Source organism: Onychostruthus taczanowskii, unplaced genomic scaffold, assembly GCF_017590055.1.
Source record: "Onychostruthus taczanowskii isolate IOZ18803 unplaced genomic scaffold, ASM1759005v1 scaffold40, whole genome shotgun sequence".
NCBI classification, from domain to species: domain Eukaryota; kingdom Metazoa; phylum Chordata; class Aves; order Passeriformes; family Passeridae; genus Onychostruthus; species Onychostruthus taczanowskii.
This window is the reverse complement of record NW_024501460.1, coordinates 7,447,056-7,465,856: the sequence shown is the minus strand read 5'-3', so window position 1 is coordinate 7,465,856 and position 18,801 is coordinate 7,447,056. Positions and strand designations below refer to the sequence as shown.

Here is an 18,801-nt window from a genome sequence, read left to right as displayed (position 1 = left end):
CCATTAACGTGGAGTGATAAGTAAAGTTGCTGGAAATGTGGGGAAGAAATATCGTATTATAATGTGCCTTATACTTGCTTGCTGTGGTGGAGGTTTTTAGTTTGTTTGGGGTTCTTATTCTGGATCTTTTTGGTCTGAATGTGGTGGGTTTTTTTTATATTTTTTGGTAAGGGAATGTTTCAGTGACAATGAAATTCATGCTCGTTCTCTTATTTTCAGGCCAAGTCCTTCTGCTGGCTTCTCCCAGCCTGGCTGGCAGGTTTAATACCCAGCGTGCACACGCAGAAGCAAGCTGCAGCTATCACTGAGGGTCTGTAGACTTACAGAAGGTAATGCTGCTGTTCTGAACTCTGACTCTGGTGGTCTAATAAAGGGAATTTTTTTTCTGTGTGAAGTCAAGGGAAACTTCTTTCAGGAAGTCCTGACCAAAATGCTGTTGTGCCTGACCACCTCAAAAGATGTCACACTGTATGTGGGTGGGACTGAAATTTAGAAGCAGACTCTAAACCGGTAAAATAATTCAAATGTGTAGGATGGGATCTCATGTGCTTGTGGCACCAAATCAGTCTCCAGTGAGCTGATAATTTTCCAACCTTCGCTGCCCAGTTTGTGCTGGGAAGTGTAGAAGGGAGAAACAACTGGTGTTCAAATAAATTTGATCATCCTTGTTCTGTGTTTTATGTGCCAGGCTCGGAAGCATGGAAAGCCTCTGTGCAGCCAACAGCACTTTTGCTGTGGAGCTGTTAAGAATGCTGTGTGAGAAGAAAAGTGGGCAGAATGTGTTCTTTTCACCATTTAGTATTTCTTCTGCTTTGTCTATGGTTTTGCTGGGTTCAAGAGGTAGCACTGAAGCCCAGATAAGCAAGGTAGGTCAGAATAAACTTGGTGGATTGCATTTGATGGGATCATATGAGGAACAGAGTTGTCTTCCAGTGTGTGACATGCACGTGTGCTAAACTGTGATTGTGACTGTGGTGTGAGTGAGCAGAGCTCTTCCTCTGCTGTGTGTATAAGGACAATCAATTTTCATTGTTTTTGAAAGGGGATGTTCCTTTATTATAAAATGAAGAGTTTCTTGCCTTTTCTTGTGTGGGTTTTTTTTTCTGGTTTTTGAGATAGATCTTTAATATGTAAATAGGATGTACCTGTAGAGATTTTATTGATCACTTGGTGGCTACATAAATTATTTTCTCTTCCTTCCTTGCGTGGACATAAAATCGTATCCTACAAGTTCAGAAATGAAGTCAGGCCCATTAAAAAATATAATAAAAATGCAATAGTCTATATTCTAATGAGGTAACTGTTGCGTGATTTATGCATTTTTAAAACTTTGCTCAGGTAGCAAATAACTCTTGGTATGTGTTTTATGTAGGAAATGACAATATTGAGTGCAGGAGCAGTCCTTTTGCTTTGGTTGTTTGCTGCCATTGCAAAGTGGAAGAGGAGTATGAACTCAGATCTTGTTTCCATGTACTTTATAAAAATTTCTCAGAAACCTGTGTTGTTGCTATAGATGCAGATACCCAGAATCCTTCTGGACACAGTCGTGAGCTACCAGCTCTAGGTGTCCCTGCTTGGGCAGGGCTTTGTAGCAGATTGTCCCCACAGGTCCCTTCCAAACTGAGCCATTCTGTGATCCTGTAGGGCTTGCCTTGAGGGTAGGGAAATCAGCACTGCTGACTCTGCTGCTCCCTAAATTATGACTTGTGCAACATCTTGCTGGGTACATCAGATATGACTTGCATGATATGCTCCAGACGGGAGGTGTGGTGAAAAACTCTTTTGGCTTCCAATCACAATATTTAACTTAAATGTAATTTTAATATAAAACCAGTCATGCTGTAGCAAGTGTGTTTAGAGAAGTTAAGGACACTGTTGTGGCTGTTGTCTGTGTGCAGGTGCTTTCTCTGAAGAGCGCCCAGGATGCTCACAATGGGTATCAATCCCTTCTCTCTGAAATTAATGATCCAAAGAGCAAATACATCCTGAGAACTGCAAACCGGCTCTATGGAGAAAAGACCTTTGAGTTTCTTCCTGTAAGTAGTCATTAAGTTTGTTATGATTGTTAGGCTAATGGATTTGCTACCTCTTTCCTCTGGCAGTAAAGGCAGGCTTTTGGGTTTGTCTTCCAGATTTTCTGTGCTAAGACACAGGAGGGCAATAGATTCTTCCAGAGCTTGGTGTCTGAACTTGGTGGAAAATCCCCTTTTAAATAATTTGTGTTCTGAGTGGAGAAGTGATGCTAAGCAGGGTAAAATCCAGCAGTCTCTACACTTGAGGGTTCTGTGATCCATTAATCTGTTTGGCTATGGAACAAATGGTTGATGCATCTCTTAGCAAAGGTCTTATAAAGAAGCTTATAAAGTCATATGTCAGGTCTCAGAAGCACAAAATAAATACAAGGGAAAAACACCCCTCATTTTTGTGAAAGAAGTGTAGAAGTTTGTACTACAGTGCATAAGCCATATCACTAATATTGATTGCTAGTTCAATGAAGTGCTATAAGTCCTAGTGGGAACTTGGCAGAAAGAATGTTAATGACTCAGTCTGAAGATGGGGAAGGAAAGCTGGCATATATCCTTGGAGAATGTAAGGATCACCTGTGTCTGAATGAGAGTAAATCTCTTGCTGCAAATCTGTTGTGAATGTCCCTGTTAGTCATTTATAGAGTCCAGTCAGAAATCCTACCATGCTGGCCTGGAACAGAAGGACTTCGTGCATGCTTGGGAGGATGCTAGGAAACAAATAAATGGCTGGGTAGAGAAAAGGACTGAAGGTGAGTGCTTTTCCAAGTGCCCAGTTCTGTTTAATGGGAATTAACCCTTGCCCATTGTTTTGAAAAACAACTAGTTCAGGATGTAGTATTGTGAATTCAAACAACTCAGATGACAAGCGATTGCTGTGTGTCTGGTACTTAATTCTCTTCTCTTCTCTTCTCTCTTGTTTATTAATTGCAGAGTAGGTATTATCTTGGGTAATAATTAGATCCATGTCAACCTATAAAATAATGTGGGATTTTTGTTTGAATCCTAAAGGTAAAATTCAGAACCTGTTGGCAGAGGGAATTCTGAATTCTCTGACCAGGCTTGTGTTGGTGAATGCCATCTATTTCAAAGGCAATTGGGAAGAGCAGTTCAACAAACAGAGCACCAGAGAGAGGCCGCACTGGCTGGAAAGAGGCTCAGAGGAAAGGGCAGGATCTCTTTTGTGGTGAGGAAAGGATACAAGCTTGGTGTCTTTGGCATTGTGAACAAGGAATTTATTCCAAAAGTTTTGTTGCATTTCCTCCCCTATTGAAAATAAAAAGGAAAAAAGCATTAATCTTCATTATAAACTCTGGGGAAATAATGATTCATGTTATGTGCTTTTTGACTCTGTAACGGGCTATATTCTTATTGTAATTTAGTAAATTTTTGGTTTTTATTTAGCTTGAAAGGGAACTTACATATGAGAAACTGATGGATTGGATCAGTCCTAAAATGATGAGGTCTACAGAAGTGAGGGTGTCTTTACCCAGATTTAAACTGGAAGAAAATTATGATCTGAAACCACTTCTGAGCAGCATGGGAATGCCTGATGCATTTGAGTTGGGCAAGGCAGACTTCTCAGGAATCTCACCTGGCAACCAGCTGGTGCTCTCTGAAGTGGTTCACAAATCATTTGTGGAAGTCAATGAAGAAGGCACTGAAGCAGCTGCTGCCACAGCTGCAGTGATGGTGTTGTGCTGTGCTATGATTGTTCCGGAATTCACTGCTGATCATCCTTTCCTCTTCTTCATCCGGCACAACAAAACTTCCAGCCTTTTGTTCTGTGGCAGATTTTGCTGTCCCTAAGGAGGAGATGTCTTGGCTGCATAGGTACCATCACACAATAAATTTGTATTTCCCTAGAAGCAGATGATTCCTTTTGCACTAATTGTCTCAGCTGTGCCTGCACCCTCTTCTCTGATTTTGATCTTGGGCTTGGCAGGAATAAGAGAGCTGCTTAGACAAACAGAGCTCCTGCCATGTCCAACCCCTCCTGTGCCTGTGTGCAGAGGTCTCCAGGTTCTGGCTGACACAAGAACCATGCCACTTGCTCTCTCAAACACTTCTTCTGTGCTTGACTTCTCTTTTGGTGTCCAGCAGGCAGTCAGGCAGTGAGATCCCGTGGGAGAGTGTTGTATTGTGCTTTTTGTTTTATTAGTAGGTCTATGGTTTGATTTGTGATTTTGTGGTTTTCCTTGGTGCTGTTTTCCTTTTGTCTCCGCCTTTTCGCAGTCATGTTGTCAGCTAGTTTCTAGTTTCTATTTCTCCAAACTTTATCCATTTACTGAAACTGTTTTTTCTTTCTTGGAAGTTTATTGGTTCACTACTGTTATTCCCCGCCTAGGTTTTTACTCCCAACTCTCCTGATTTGTTTAAAGTTCGGTCTTCCCCGAACATTCCCCTGAGATACAAGTCTTTGTTCGCCCCTTGATCGGGGCCCAGGAGGAAGAAAGGGGAAATTTGCCATCAAATAAAGTTTCCCTGGGACCCGTGTGCGCTGCCTGTGTTTTATACTGCGCCGAAACAACTGACAACTGGGATTCAATGGAGCTCCAGGAGGAAAAACTGCTGCCTCCCTCCCTTAACATCAGCTAGCCGGGGAAAGAGAAGCGGCAGGAGAGAAGTTACTTTTGCTTGTGACAAGGCTGGAGCACATTTGTAGCTGCCCTCCCCTTTTACCTTCCAGTCACATCCATTGAGTGCCTTGATACATTGCCTGGAGCTGAAAGGTGTTTTTGGCAGCCTGCTCCAGGTTCTAGCTGAGCTTCTTGCGTAGATGTGGGGTTTTGGCCAACACCTGGACCAGCTCTTAGTAAAGAACAATCTTTCAGCACATGTCCTTAGAGGGTGTTTATGGTGAGAACCATCACCACAGGCGATCTTGAGTTTTTTACCGTTCGCCTGGTTCTAGTCCTTTAACAAGAATATCATCTAACTGTGGAATACGAGAGACAAAGCTGAAACTGCTGTCCTGACATGGGGATGTTTCTTGCGCTTTCTGTTTTTGAAATACTGAAAGAACTCTTAAGTGCTGTAGTAGTCTGGGTTTTTTTGCAACTATTAGTAGTGCATTTTTTAACCAGTTTTCTGAAAATTGTTTCTTGTAATACTCACTTCTATGTAGCTTGTTTGGGGTTTTTTGCAAAAAAAAGATTTTTCTGGATAGTGAAACCCGAGGTGCTTACTTGGCTCGCCATGAATTAGTGGTTGGCCTTGAAAGGATTTCAAGGTATTTCAGAGGACACCAAGGGGTTCCCTAGATAGCAATTTTTTTTTTCTGGCCAGCACAGCAACACTTCCTCTTGATTTTTTGCATAGGTTGATGTCAAGGCTTGGTGGACATTATCTGAAAGGTGCTAGATGGGCCTATCCTTTATTCAGTACACAGTAAGACCTGTCTCAGGTGAAACACACAAAAGCATTATATGCAGGGGAGAGGGATGAGACCCAACATTTTTATCACAGGTGCACATGCCATACACTGCAGTTAAAGGGCTGTGCACCTAAAATCAATATGGGCAGTATAGTTGGGGATGTCCCAAGGACTGGTAGATAGCGAAGATTGTGATAAACCACAGAAAACTCCACCTGAAGTTAGTTTTTTTGAAATGAAAAAGAGAGAGAAAAAAAAAGCGAAATAACTTCATAAAAGATGAGTCCAAATAGAGACACACGGTGGAAAGGCAGAGAGGAGCCTTCCTGGGCAGCAGGGATGTGCTTGTCCCATGGGTCTAAAACACCTGGATCTCTTACGGCTGGGGCAGGGTGAGGGTTTTTGGTTAATTTGGTTAATCTCTTCTCTCCGCCGGACAATCGGGGACACCCGGACGGGAGCGGCCGCGGGGTGACACCTGCCGCCCCGCCCCCGTCGCCTCTCCCCGCCCCGGCGGGGTCTCCGCAGGTGACACCGCGCTGTCACTGCGCCGCTCGGCTCCTTCCGCTCCATCCATCCCATCCCACCGCATCCCAGCCCGCTCCGCGCTGCCCGGCAGGTAGGTGACCAAGCGGCCCTTGGCTCCGCGGGGCTGCCTCCGACCCTGCCCCCGGCGCATCCCACGGGAAAGGGACAGGAACGGGACGAGAAGGGGAAATTTTTCCTCTCCGCCTCAGCGGGCGGGGTCTGCGCGGGGCGGGGGGCGCTTCTCGGGCCCCGGGGGTGGGCGCTGTCCGGCGCTGGTTTGGGTGAAAGGCTTGCGCAGTGAGGGGAGCTAAACGAAAGTGAAAGTACGCCTGGGGGCTTGGGTGCTTTTAACGGGGTCGGGGTTGGTGGTCTTTCCTTAGCCTGCAGCTCGGTAAGTAGTACATCGCAGATCTAGGGTTGGTCTTTCCTTAGCCTGCAGCTCGGTAAGTACATCGCAGATCTGCCGCGTGTTGTCTGTCTGGCACGGAGGAAGCCGATAATGATTGCAATTGCTGTAGAGAGGCTGTGCGGGAAACAGCCAAATTTTGGCGTGAACTCCTCCACGCAGTTGCGTCCGGAGGAGCTAAAGAAACAACCCGGGACTCCGGCTGCAAGCCAGCGCAGAGCAGCCGGACTCTGAGCTGGCGCAGCATCCAGCGGTGCCGCCGCTGGCCCTTCGGTGGGGTTTTGAGCCTGAGCCAACCCTTGCGCCTTTCACCCTGCTCCTGAGCATCTCCCCAAAAGGCATCGCTTGCCTTGTGTCCCCGCCGGTCACCTGCAGCCCTCAGAACGCCGGGGTTCCTGCCCGAGCCTTTGGGGCCGCGCAGCCCCGCTGGTGCTGGATGCGGCGGGCAGGCAGCTCCGTGCTCCTGGCAGCGCGGGTGGGGAGCAGCGCTGCTCTCCGCTGCTGAAAGACAGCGTGCACGGAAGCCTTTGGCAGTCCTGTCACCGCTCAGGGACATGGATTTGTGGCATGAAGGCAGGCGGTGTCTGAATGGCCCTGAGCAGATGCTATGAATGTCCTCTGTGCATTGCAGAGGAGCAGAGGGAATGCTGGAGCCCTGGCTTGTGCTGGGTCTGTGAGGCTGAGGGACTTTTGCAACTCTACCAGAACACATACTTCCAGTTCCAGATCTGCATGAAAGGAATTTTTTAAAAATAACATCTATAAAGTTAGTATAATACGGAAGGCTGGAACAAACCATTAGCACAGAAAAAAATCCCGTTTTTTCAATTTGACTGATTTTTTTTTTTAAGAATAAGGTGCACTGACAATGATATTCTTGCTGTTTCTGTAAGCAGCTGCATCCAGTTCAATCCATTCTTTACTCTGTGAGTCACACAAGGTTAGACAAGGTGTTTGAAGAATGTTTCCCAGGGTTCTTATCAACTGGTTTTTTTTTCAGCTATAACCATGGAGAAGCTGTCTAATGCCAACAGCAGATTTGCACTTGATCTGTTCAGAAGGTTGAGTGAGGCCAACCCAACAGGAAATGTCTTCTTTTCTCCTGTCAGTATCTCTGCTGCTCTGGCCATGGTCCTTTTGGGGGCCAAAGGTAATACAGAAGCCCAGGTGTTGAAGGTTAGTGAAATAAAATGGTCATTAGTTTTGTATTTTATTTACATTAAAAAGGGTTGTGTTTTAGAGGAGGGGACATGAAATGAGGGGTTTTTTTTTGTTCAGGACAAGATTTCTGTCATGCACACTCAGTTTTCCTCAGATTCTGCAGCTAGTTACCCTCTGCCTACCCTGCTCCAGAGCCCTCTGTCTGTATTTTCTATAACCCTTGTTGTTAGTTTAATTTCAGTAGTTAATTCTTGACAGAGGAAACTAATTACATTAGTCAGTCTCCTTTTAAATTGATCATAACTTCAAGCAGCAAGGCTCTATAAGTTTTCATGAGACATTCGACAAGCTATTACTTTATAACACAAGATCACCAACAGTACGTTCATTTTCAATAATTGTGTGTGCTTTTGTAAAAAAACACAGTAGCACTCTATAGTTTTATATCTAAGGCTATGATGATACAGGGTGATGCTACCTAAGTACCAGTCTCTCACTAACAGGCACTCGGATATCTCGAAGACTCTAAGTCTGCATGGTTATCCTTACCATAGCTTTAGGGTAGGTATGATAGTTTCAAAAAAACCTCCTTATAAATTGCAAAAATGGTGCACATAGGAGTGTGCCAGTTTCCCCTGCAACCTCTGTCACAGAAGGGACTCAGTCACTGTTATTTTTGCATCCTCATTAGGCAAACGCCTGTAAAAAAGTGTGGGAGTCTCCTCATTGCAGTCATCCTCATGCATTTGCCTATGAATAATTTCACCTTTGTATTCTGGACTTTAGGAGGAACTGTTTTATACTGTTGAGTATTGCTGGGCTTACTCAATAAAATTACTTCCCCACTACTTGTTCAAACAGACTTTGAACATATTTCATGTAATCAGACTGACAGCCCCACCTAGGATAAACCTACTGACAGCACAAATCATGCAAAAGGAACTTGGGGGTAAAATAAATGTCTTTCAACACAGTCATCCTCAACAGGGCATGTTTCTATACCATAATACTTCACTTATGAACACAGTGCTAATTAAAGAGGGACCGATTAACAATGTCAAGAGCTGTTTGCAGGGACACAAAAATTTGTTTCCGGGATCATAATTCTATTGTAAGGTTGCCTCTGTGATGTTCTTGCTCAACCACGCACCTGTACAGCACAGCTTGTACTGAGTTGGTCGGCAAAGCCTGACCAAAAACCCAGTGAGAGAAAGAGAAGGCTTGCCTTTGAATCCAATCACTCCTTCACAGCAGTCTTCACTACTGGGAAACACGTGGTTTAAATTTGAATATGAATGTCCCTGCTTTGGTGTAGCCATCCCTGTCCCTGAGGTCTGGCAGCTTCTGCTCTCATATCTTCAAGCCCTGGCCAGCCAGCTTGCCTCGGGAAGAGGAGGTACTGGTACAGAGGTATTGCAGTAATGCACTTGATCTTAAACCTAATACTTACTATATATATATATAGTATACATATTTCTATATAAAAAGTATATATGAAGTGCATATATATTTAAGGAGTTACATTTTCATAAAATTATAAAGGATAATCGCTCAAAGTTTTCTTAATACCTCACTTGTGATAGTGATGATTGTATATTGTGAAAATATACAACCCCACATCCGCTTGGGCCAAAGTGGGAACCAAGAAAGCAAAAGGGTCTCCATGGCATCATCTCTCTTTGATTCCTCACCTGGGAACGAGTTCTTGGGCCCACAGAGGAGAGGCCCACAGAAATGCAGACAGGACTTGGGGCTGTGAGCTTCAGCTGTAACTGTGCATAAACCAGGATCACGATACAAGTGCCTGACATGGGCAGTGTAGCACCGAGGGACAGTTTGACTCATTCTTTGAGATCTACAGAAGTCTCTAAGCAGCTTCCAGCCTTTTCTTTTCTCTTTCTTCAGCCTACCTACTGGATCCTACCCTGCTGCATCAGGCCTACCCTACAGATGAACAGTATGTTCTTTTAGGACAGTATTAACAGCAGCTAGTTCACTTCTTTTTATTTCAGACGCTTCATCTTGACAAAGTTGAAGATGTTCATTCGAGATTCCAGGCTCTGACAGCGGATATAAACAGAAGCAATGCTCCCTATCTCTTACGGCTGGCCAGCCGGCTCTTTGGAGAGAAGTCCTACAGCTTTCTGCAGGTACGGTGGTGCACGTCAGCATGGCATGTGGTGGGATCTGGGGGGAAAGTGCAGCTACTTGAGTGTTTGTGAAGTAGAACTATTTCCAAGCCTATTTCTAAACTTTTCTGGGAAGCTGACAAAAGTGCTTCATACTTGCCGTGTGAATTTCCATAGCTGTGAGCATCTGTGCCTCTCACCTGAAGGGTGTAACACAGCAAGTCCTTTTTTTGCTCATGTTCACTTCTGCTGTTCTTGTCCTCAAGAGAAGAATCACTGATCAATGTTCTTAGTTTACAGTAACTATCATGACATCCCATTCTGTTGCAACCAGCTTTTTAGGTTGCAGCCAGTTCTGTTCCTGTTGCAATCAGCTTTTTAGGATTTTCATCGGAGTAGTATCACATTATCTCAGTCTTTTTGAAAACACTGTTTATTTGGGAGGGGATATCCAATATGCATTAACGACATGCCTCTTCGCCAGTGAATTACAACTTTGTGTGGTATTTTTGTCCCTCTTCAGCTATTTTGGAAAGTTTTGTTTTATCCCAGCTGTGCTTGCGCCTGTTTCAGGAGAGTGATAGGTAAATATTGCAACACCTGCAGTAAGCACCCCATCAGCTCTAAACATGGCTGATGTACTATGAGGCTTGCTCTAAGAGTGGGGAAAAAACCACTAACTTCAGAATTCCCCCAAGCAATACACTGTTAGAACCTCACCTCAGAGTTGGTGACAATCTGAGTACACCTTATCTACCTGATAATTAGATGTTTTCTTACTTGCATGCAGTGAAAGCTGTTCTTATCGTTCCAAAATCTAGGATTTCCTGACTACTACACGGAAATTATATGGAGCTGACTTGGCTACAGTTGATTTTCTTCAGGCTTGTGACAAAGCCAGGAAAGAAATTAACCAGTGGGTTGAGGAGAAAACTGAAGGTAAATTACTTTTGTGTTAATAACTGGCAGGGTTTCATATCTTGGGAGAAGGAATGGGCCTTATTCTCTGCTGTCTTTTGAACAGTTTAATTCTGCCCTGGGATACTCATTTGATGCATGGACAGAACCAGCAATGACCTAAGCAAGACATTTAAACATTTCTATAAGTCCTGAGAGTTTTCCATTCTGTTTTGTGCTCAGGCCATGAGTGCAGGAGAAATGGCTAAACATGAGAAATGGCTAAACTCATGAGATGGACAATTTGGCTTAGTCTGTCTTGATCCATATATATATTGTATATATATTTCTAAATTCAGTATTCCTTAATGTGGGCGTGCTGTAGTTCTTGTATGAGGAGTGGATGAGTTGCATGTGACAGTTTAGACTGACAATGTTACATTTTCATGAAATCATTGTATATCAAAAGTTATAGAAGTGTATATTAAGAAAAAGTATGGTGAAGTAGCGAGACAGGTACTGAAATACACATTATTACAGGAATAGATTGGTTTTATATTTGTAGTATTTTATGGCATCAGTTTCTCAATGTATATTTTATATGCCATCAACTGACTACATGATTTTGTTGTGACCCTTTTTTCTGCTGCTTCTGAAGGCAAAATCCCCGATCTGCTGGCTGAAGGCTCAGTTGATAGCATGACCAAGCTGGTACTGGTGAATGCTATTTATTTCAAAGCAAACTGGGCAGAGAAATTCCAAGAAGCTGACACCACTGATGCACCATTTCGGTTAAATAAGGTAATACAGATATGTCCTGGTGGGACAGATCTAATGAAAAGGTGTAATAATATAGGTGGTAATGTGAAGCGTTGCTTACAGATAAAATATGTAAGAAATACAAAGTAATTGATTAATATTTTAAATATTTTGTATGGATTTTAGTATTTTTCCATATTCAGCAAACTATTTGTTGTCTTACCAGAATAGTGTTAGAGACAATTCTCACCTATGGTTTAGGACCTAGCAGGGTTTCTGTGTGTAGCAGATCAGCAGCTATGAACTGTGTCTGTTTGTGATGCTAGGTAAGCAGTCTTGAACTGACAGGATTTTGATTAAGCCCCATCTTCTTGTTCTATGTTCTGCTTATGTTAACAGCTTTACAAGTTACTGTATGCAGTCATCTGCTTTATGCTAAACAGAGTTGATCTTTGTCAGCTTGACGTTTTCATACAACAGTTTGAAGAAACTGTTTCAGTTTCTGCGAGGACTGTGCCATAGAAGCCAAAGGAGAACCAAATATAATACAAACTCATTATTTCTTCAGAAGAAATCATTATTAAACAGGCAGTCAGAAGTTTGAAAGTTTTATAATGGAGGATAAGTGTTTACATAAATGCAGTTTTAACTTACTTGTCTTCTGTTGGTTTTTTAAATGAGTATATCCTTAACTCTTACTTTTGGTGCCTTTTATCCATCCAGAATGAAAGAAGGACAGTAAAAATGATGTATCAGAAAAATAAATTTAATTTTGGCTACATCCCTGAAGAGAAGATCCGTGTTTTAGAGCTGCCTTACAATGGAAGAGAACTTAGTATGATCATCCTGTTACCTGATGACACTGAAGAGGATTCCACTGGACTGCAGAAGGTGACCCATCTAAGCCAATGCAGTTGTTTAATGTTTTTAAGTTTGGCCATTCAAAATTAAAGCCTTAGTGAACCCATGTTCTCAGGGCACCAGATCTATCTGGTGTATTTTTAGACAATTCTCTACTAGTAGCAGGAAAAGAATAAATGGATGTACTGCATCAGGAAGAGAAGTTGTGTTCTAATTTTGTAGCTTGTGTTCATGTGTCCTCTGCTGAACTGAATGAACCATGATGGAGACTGAAAACAGAGTTAACTGAGAATTACCTTGCCTCGTCTGTTTGTTTTTAATGACAGAATTATTCTTTCAGTATCTTTGAAAGTCTTTCTTTTCTTAACCATAAAGTAGTGAGACTGTTTTGCATTAAATGACCAGCTTCTTTGAGCTCTCTGATTATGATTTTCGTTACTTGTTTTTAATTAGGTAATTCTATTTAGTTAGATGAAACAGTAAGAAGACTGGCTTGCTATCAGTGCATGATTTTCCCTTCTGTACACTGCAGCAAGAAGCAAATGTGTACATTACTTTGTAAAGTAAAAACTGCACTGACTCCACCTAATTTAAATAGTATTTTTTTAATCTCTATTTAGCTATCAAAAATATAGGTATGTTCATTTTTGCATAGCTGCTTTACCTTCCTATAATGTTCTATAAATAAAGCCTCATAAATGTTACTGAAAATGCAGTACTACACTGGTGATAAGTAATGCTCTCTGTCCTTTTAATTCTAGATGGAAAAGCAGCTTACCTTAGAGAAGATCCAGGAATGGACACGTCCAGAGCATCTGTATTCCGCTGACGTGCACGTGCGTTTGCCAAAGTTTAAGCTGGAGGAAAGCTATGACCTTAAATCAGATTTAGCTGCTATGGGCTTGCTGGATGTATTTGACAGTGGCAAGGCTGACCTGTCGGGAATGTCAGGGGCACGTGACCTCTTCCTCTCTGCAGTTGTCCACAAGGCTTTTGTGGAAGTGAATGAGGAAGGCACGGAAGCTGCAGCTGCCACTGCTGGCATTGCTATGCTCTGCATGGCCATAGAAGAGGATTTCAACGCTGACCATCCTTTCCTTTTCTTTATTCGCCACAACCCAACACAAAGCATACTTTTCTTGGGCAGATATGCTTCCCCATAAAAGAAAACTTAGCATTTGCAGCAGTTCCTGCTGTTGTTAATGAAAGCTTTGTTCCTGAACGAGTTAATCCTCCTGTTGTGAGTTGCTAGAAATTTGACTGAGATTCTGCCTTTCCATTAAAATAGCTTCAGAGAAAACGAGGAGTAATTTATTTTTCTTTTTTGAGATTGACATAATCTTTAATTGAACAAGGAAAATCTTGGAGTAGAAATAAATTTTCTTGCAAGAAATGCATGTCTTTGAAGCACAGTATCAGTCTTTATGCATCCTCACATGGGTTTTTCTGTGTTGACAGCTCCCCATTGTGATAAACAGTCACTCCCTAATAATCCAATCACTCCTTATGCATAAATACTAGATTGTTCTTGCAAAGCTATCCCTTCCCTAAAATCTTGCTTTAGAAAAATACTGTAATAAAATCATTCTAGGCACCAAAAGGCATGTCTCAAACAGCTGGGTATACACAGTTCTGTCATGAAATAGAAGGTCAGATAACATTTGTTTAGAGACGTCTGTCTATTAATAGTGAAAGGATTAAGCTATTTAAACAAAAGTAACCCCTTGAAGGTAGTAGCCAGGAAAAATTGCAACACAGCTTTTGTATGAGAAAGAAAAAATGAGTAAGACTTTAGGTGATGTGTTTAAAGAGAATTTTTAAAATTTACATTGAGTGTTAAAAGACAATGTTTCAGGGATTAGGGGTTTTAGGTGCCTTTTTGAAAGTTCAGAAGCTACATTTGATTTTGGCCAGTAGCTCTGTAATTCCCAAAAGATACTTCAGCTTCCCAGAAGAGGATCTCCAAGAAATATCTGATGTTCCTCTTTATGTACAAGGATTCTATATTTACTGAGCTGACTTCCACTACCTCTTTATGCAGAAACCTCTGGTACTGTACCACAGCCTTATTCCTGGTAGCCAATTACATGCTGTCATGTTCTGTGATTATTTTTGGAGGTTATTTGCTTGTATCTTGGGTACTGTAACATTTACCTGTACAACCTCAGCTCTGAATGGGGCACAAGAATTTATGTAATTGCAAACTGTATTTTAATATTGTCTTTAAGCAACAAATAAAATCTTTAACCTAAACTTTTGTTCAAAATGGCAATTTTTTGCATGCAATTCAGTATTTCAGAGTACCAAAATAACTGTCTGAAAAGTAGAGCCACAGAAAACCACTGGGGCAGCAGGTGCGACTTCAACTGTCTGAAGTCATTCAGAGTAGGTGAAAATATTGAAAACCAAATTACTCAATAGAAGGGATGATTGCATGAGCCAGCAGCTTCCCCTGGAAGTGTAAGCTGAGCTGCTCACCCCCACAGGGAACAGGGAGATTCATGGTTGTATGAAATGGCACAAGCACTTGGTCTGCAATACCCGGTTGCAAAGGCTCTGGTCGGTTTGCAGAGGAGAGTGTGTCTTGCAGCCTGCAGATGTGAATGCAATTACCTCTGCACCGAGTGCTTCGAGAACCCAATGCCTTGCAAACAAAAAATAGTAGCACAAAACCCATGCAAAAATTTGGAACACTTTGATGTTGTGTTTGCTCTGAGTTTCTGGGCCTTGCTTCAGCATTTTAGCAAAAAAAGCTGCTGCTGCTGTAGATGGCAAAGCAAGGCTCAAAAACTGCATTTTAATTTCATCCTTATCTTTATTTGCACAAACACAGTCAATGTGTGCAAGATACATGACTGAAGGATTTTAGGGCAGCAATTACCAGGAAATCAGAAGAAAGATAAAACCTTGCATAATAGTACAAATCAGCTTTATGAAGAGACTGATGTCTGTATTTATTGTGTTGGTATCAGCATTCAGTAACTGAACTGTAACTCAATTATATTGAGACAAGTTTGGTTTTCTACAGACAGGGTGCACAAAACAAAATCTCAGCAATAAGAATCTCAATAAAATCAGCTTCACATTCAACCATTTCAAAAAACCCAGCAACCCTACTGGCCAATATTCCCCTCCCATAATTTATGTCCCACAATAAGATGGTTGTGTTTTTCCTTAATACTCCATGCTTTTTTCCTGTGCTCTTGTTAGAACAAATGACTGACAAGGGCTGACTCAAACAGAGAAAACTGGCATGCTATCTGCATTCACATTTCTAAATAATAATATGCTGCTTCAACTATCCTCTTGAGAAGGATTTTGTTTGTAGAACTACTGAATAAACACAGGCCTCACTAAGTTCAAAGCAGGGTAATTTTGAGTACAAGATATTTTAACTGAGGAAAATAGTAGAAAATGTAATTTTAATGAGTTAAAGAGATACAAGATGAGAGACCGAAACATCAGAAGTCTCAATGTAAAATCAGGAACTTAGCCTTAGTCTTAGCAAAGCAGCATTCATAAATCCACATGCACCACATAAAAAAATTCTGCTTACAAAATCTTTAGTTTATATTAACCCTTAGGAATGCAACATTAAAAAGTCAGCCTGCCTGCAGTTAAACTTCCTAGGAGGGAATTGGTAAATTCTTGAGAACGTTGAGTACTTGAGTGCCCTGTTCAAAACCAATTTGCAACAGGTTGCTGATTTGAGTGCACAACATGTGAGTTTCTTCCAGTGAAATAGAGGATTACAGTAGCTGGATTTCCCCTCTATTTTGGCCTCTTCTTAGCAGACCAGCCTTTATATAACAAGACAAAACTGAGAAATATTTGTTCACTGTGCTGTGATGAGTAATCCAGACTTTGTACTTCTGCTAACAGACTTCCTAGGAAAGCCCTTTGGCTTTGTCATTTAAACAGAAAAACCACCACCGCCCACCACCAATTGTCTGCTTTTTGTCTGATTCATACAGTTGAAATTGCACATCCTAGAAAGTACATTCCATAATGTAGATAAGGAAGACAGTTATCTCTGCATTTTACGTCACTTTATACCAGAGATAAATTTATTAGATAAATTTACACAGATAAATTAATGCAGAGCTTTTTCAGCTATACTTTTGCTGTTAAATGTTTGTACGTGACCAAAATCCGAACTGATCAAGTCTTGGATGGATGGTTGAGTTAATTTACTGTGGTTTATTACAGAAATAAGACCAGTCCAGTTCTCTTGCACCTATTGAGATAAAAAGGTACAATTGAAATCAGAACCGTGCTTTTGGTTTGGGTTTCCTATTTTTTTGGTTAAGTTTTTGTTGTTAATGTTTTTTGGTTTTTTTTTTTGGTTTTTTTTTTTTTTTTTACTGTAGTGAACCGCTAGTTCTGTCATACTATCTAGTGTTACCATCTAAATGCATGCTCTTAGCCATATTCATTAAGAGGCCTACGCAATCCCAGACTACTTAGTAACAATAAAAGACAAAAACCACAGCCAAAATCCTGGAGAGCGCAGCCTGTCTGGAAACATGCTGAACATGCAGGGTAGCTGCTGGCAATTCAGATAATGAACTCATCACAGCAGCCAGAAAATGTATCTTCAGGATAGATGGGAATTCAAACAACCAGCTTGTATAAACACTTACATTTTAAAGTCATTTCATGGAAAATGGTATGCAGTCATTTTGGTCAAGCGCTTTTCTCTCTCAACATGAGAGAAAATGCTCACAGAAGAGGGAAAAAAATGCAGTAAAGAGGTTAAACTGAGGGTTTCAACTTTTTGTACACAGGAAACAGGACAAGAAAAATAAAATTCAAGAAATGATTTCACATAAATATTTACACAAATCCTTGCCAGCTGTATCATCCAAATTTTTATCTGAGAGAGTCAAACAAGCTAAATGATGGAAACAGTATTCATTAGGTAATTTTCTAAAAAAATCCTGCAATAGAACTAATTTGGGGAATTATTTAATTGACATTTCTGTTGTGGCTATCCATATCTCTCACAAGGGCATGTTACTACTGGAAGAAACAACTTACATCAGTACAATTTGTTTCTCAAAGTACTGAATTCATCAACACGGAATGGAGAGGGCATGGCCTTTCTCATGATCTACATTATCTCTTAGTGGCACAACTTACGTAAGAAAAAAAGAGATCGTGGCATGGTGGATTTTGGTGGTGTTCCTTACAGCAGAAGCAATTGTTAGCTGACGGAATCCAAATTTTCTAGTGACACTGCAATGTTTGGTATTTCCTTAAACCTCTACACTCTGAAGAGTAAATAAATACACTGCTATACCAGCATGCAATTCATAATCATTTTTGCCCTTCAGTGAGCTTCTCAGGGTAAACTTCAGGTCGTCAAAAGCCAGAAAACAAAAAATGTGCTCTGTGATTTTTAAATTTCATTCTTTCTTCTTGTGCTTTTGAAGCAATTTCACTAGGAGATTGGCTTCTGCTTGTTGAAAGCAGCATTGCCAATCCCGTGTGGGGACTGCATAAATTGCCAAGAGAGGAAATGAATGTTTTTGCCTTGAGTCTGTTTTGGAGGGGTGGGAGATGTTCACCTCTGAGTGCATCTGGTCCTGATGGACTTTCTAATGGAGTGTGGAGGTCTTCAAAGAGAGGAGATGACCGCCCGTAAAGGGATATAAAAGAGATGCACATCAGCAGCAGGGAGAGAGCAGGAAGCAGCCACTCTCCAGTGTGGCTAATTACCACAGGGAGGAAGGGAAAAAGTAAACAATAGTTGGCTTGGAGAGCAGCCATGAGGCACAATGGCTTTGAAACATTAGCTTGTAGTTACCAATATTTTACCACTGTCTGATGGATCTGACCTGAGGGGCATAATTTCTGCCTCCATCGGAGGCTGAGGAATGAAGCACCACCTCTGAACCCTTTGCCAACCTGTGCTGCCCTCTGAAGGTGAGCACATGCTGGTTCAGCATTGGAAAAGACCACACCTTGCTTTATTTCCTCCAAAGGCATTTCAGAGGACCATCAGGATTAAAATACTAATCTAATTAATACCCCCTTAATTTATGCAACAAGCAAGCTCCAACCAAACTACAACAAAGTGAATTGTGTTAAAAAGAAAAGCATGCAAATGTATATAAAGCTTGTTGAAATGCTTGCTTGTCTTTAGAATCAAGCAAGCTCCAACCAAACTACAACAAAGTGAATTGTGTTAAAAAGAAAAGCATGCAAATGTATATAAATAAAGCTTGTTGAAATACTTGCTTGTCTTTAGAACAGCATTTTGCCCATTCAAAAACTACTTATTTAAGGTAGAAGAACATAGAAATGTTTAAAGAATATGAGTGAAACCCTCTAACAGTACACAATTATGCAAAAAGGTTCAATTTCTGAAACATTTCAGTTATACCAGGATCTTTGGCTTTACCCCTACATCACGCAGAACTTCATATAATGGGAGTCTCACAACAAAATTAATCTCCAATACAAATCACAAAGTTTTGGATGCTGTATATCCAAAACTTTTGATCAAGGCCAAGGATCAGCAATCTGTCTTGAGAATGAAGAGGAATAACCAGAATGAAGTTGACTTGTGGACTTGGCACTGCATTCTCAGCTCGCAGAGCTCCTGGCTTGTGAACGTTGTGCTGAATGAACTCCAGATGTGCAGCTGTGGCAACC

At 41.4% G+C, this 18,801-nt stretch overlaps 2 protein-coding genes across 4 annotated transcripts; both read left to right on the top strand.

The window, feature by feature from the left end:
* Positions 1-212: 212 nt before the first annotated feature.
* Positions 213-4,509, top strand: LOC121340419 (serpin B6-like). Its single transcript, XM_041413151.1, has 6 exons — positions 213-329; positions 689-866; positions 1,899-2,036; positions 2,659-2,776; positions 3,036-3,193; positions 3,429-4,509. Exons 2-6 carry the CDS (start codon positions 699-701, stop codon positions 3,831-3,833), a joined length of 987 nt encoding a protein of 328 aa, XP_041269085.1. The 5' UTR covers positions 213-329; positions 689-698; the 3' UTR covers positions 3,834-4,509.
* A 1,424-nt stretch (positions 4,510-5,933) lies between these two features.
* SERPINB1 (serpin family B member 1) lies at positions 5,934-14,394 on the top strand. 3 transcript variants are annotated; one of them, XM_041413266.1, is made up of 7 exons: positions 5,934-6,019; positions 7,335-7,510; positions 9,508-9,645; positions 10,446-10,563; positions 11,180-11,322; positions 12,004-12,171; positions 12,903-14,394. In XM_041413266.1, exons 2-7 carry the CDS (start codon positions 7,343-7,345, stop codon positions 13,302-13,304), a joined length of 1,137 nt encoding a protein of 378 aa, XP_041269200.1. In that variant the 5' UTR covers positions 5,934-6,019; positions 7,335-7,342; the 3' UTR covers positions 13,305-14,394. The 3 variants fall into 3 exon arrangements, with proteins under 3 accessions (XP_041269200.1, XP_041269198.1, XP_041269201.1); XM_041413264.1 differs by lacking the exon at positions 5,934-6,019 and adding an exon at positions 6,266-6,319; XM_041413267.1 differs by lacking the exon at positions 5,934-6,019 and adding an exon at positions 6,349-6,371.
* Positions 14,395-18,801: the final 4,407 nt, after the last annotated feature.

Excerpts from the sequence above, each read along its gene's own strand:
- LOC121340419 (XM_041413151.1), top strand. The coding sequence starts at position 699 with ATGGAAAGCCTCTGTGCAGCCAACAGCACTTTTGCTGTGGAGCTGTTA. Across the intron at positions 867-1,898 it reads CTGAAGCCCAGATAAGCAAG|GTGCTTTCTCTGAAGAGCGC; the intron begins GTAGGTCAGAAT and ends GTCTGTGTGCAG. Across the intron at positions 3,194-3,428 it reads AAAGAGGCTCAGAGGAAAGG|CTTGAAAGGGAACTTACATA; the intron begins GCAGGATCTCTT and ends GTTTTTATTTAG.
- SERPINB1 (XM_041413266.1), top strand. The coding sequence starts at position 7,343 with ATGGAGAAGCTGTCTAATGCCAACAGCAGATTTGCACTTGATCTGTTC. Across the intron at positions 7,511-9,507 it reads CAGAAGCCCAGGTGTTGAAG|ACGCTTCATCTTGACAAAGT; the intron begins GTTAGTGAAATA and ends TTTTTATTTCAG. Across the intron at positions 11,323-12,003 it reads CACCATTTCGGTTAAATAAG|AATGAAAGAAGGACAGTAAA; the intron begins GTAATACAGATA and ends TTATCCATCCAG.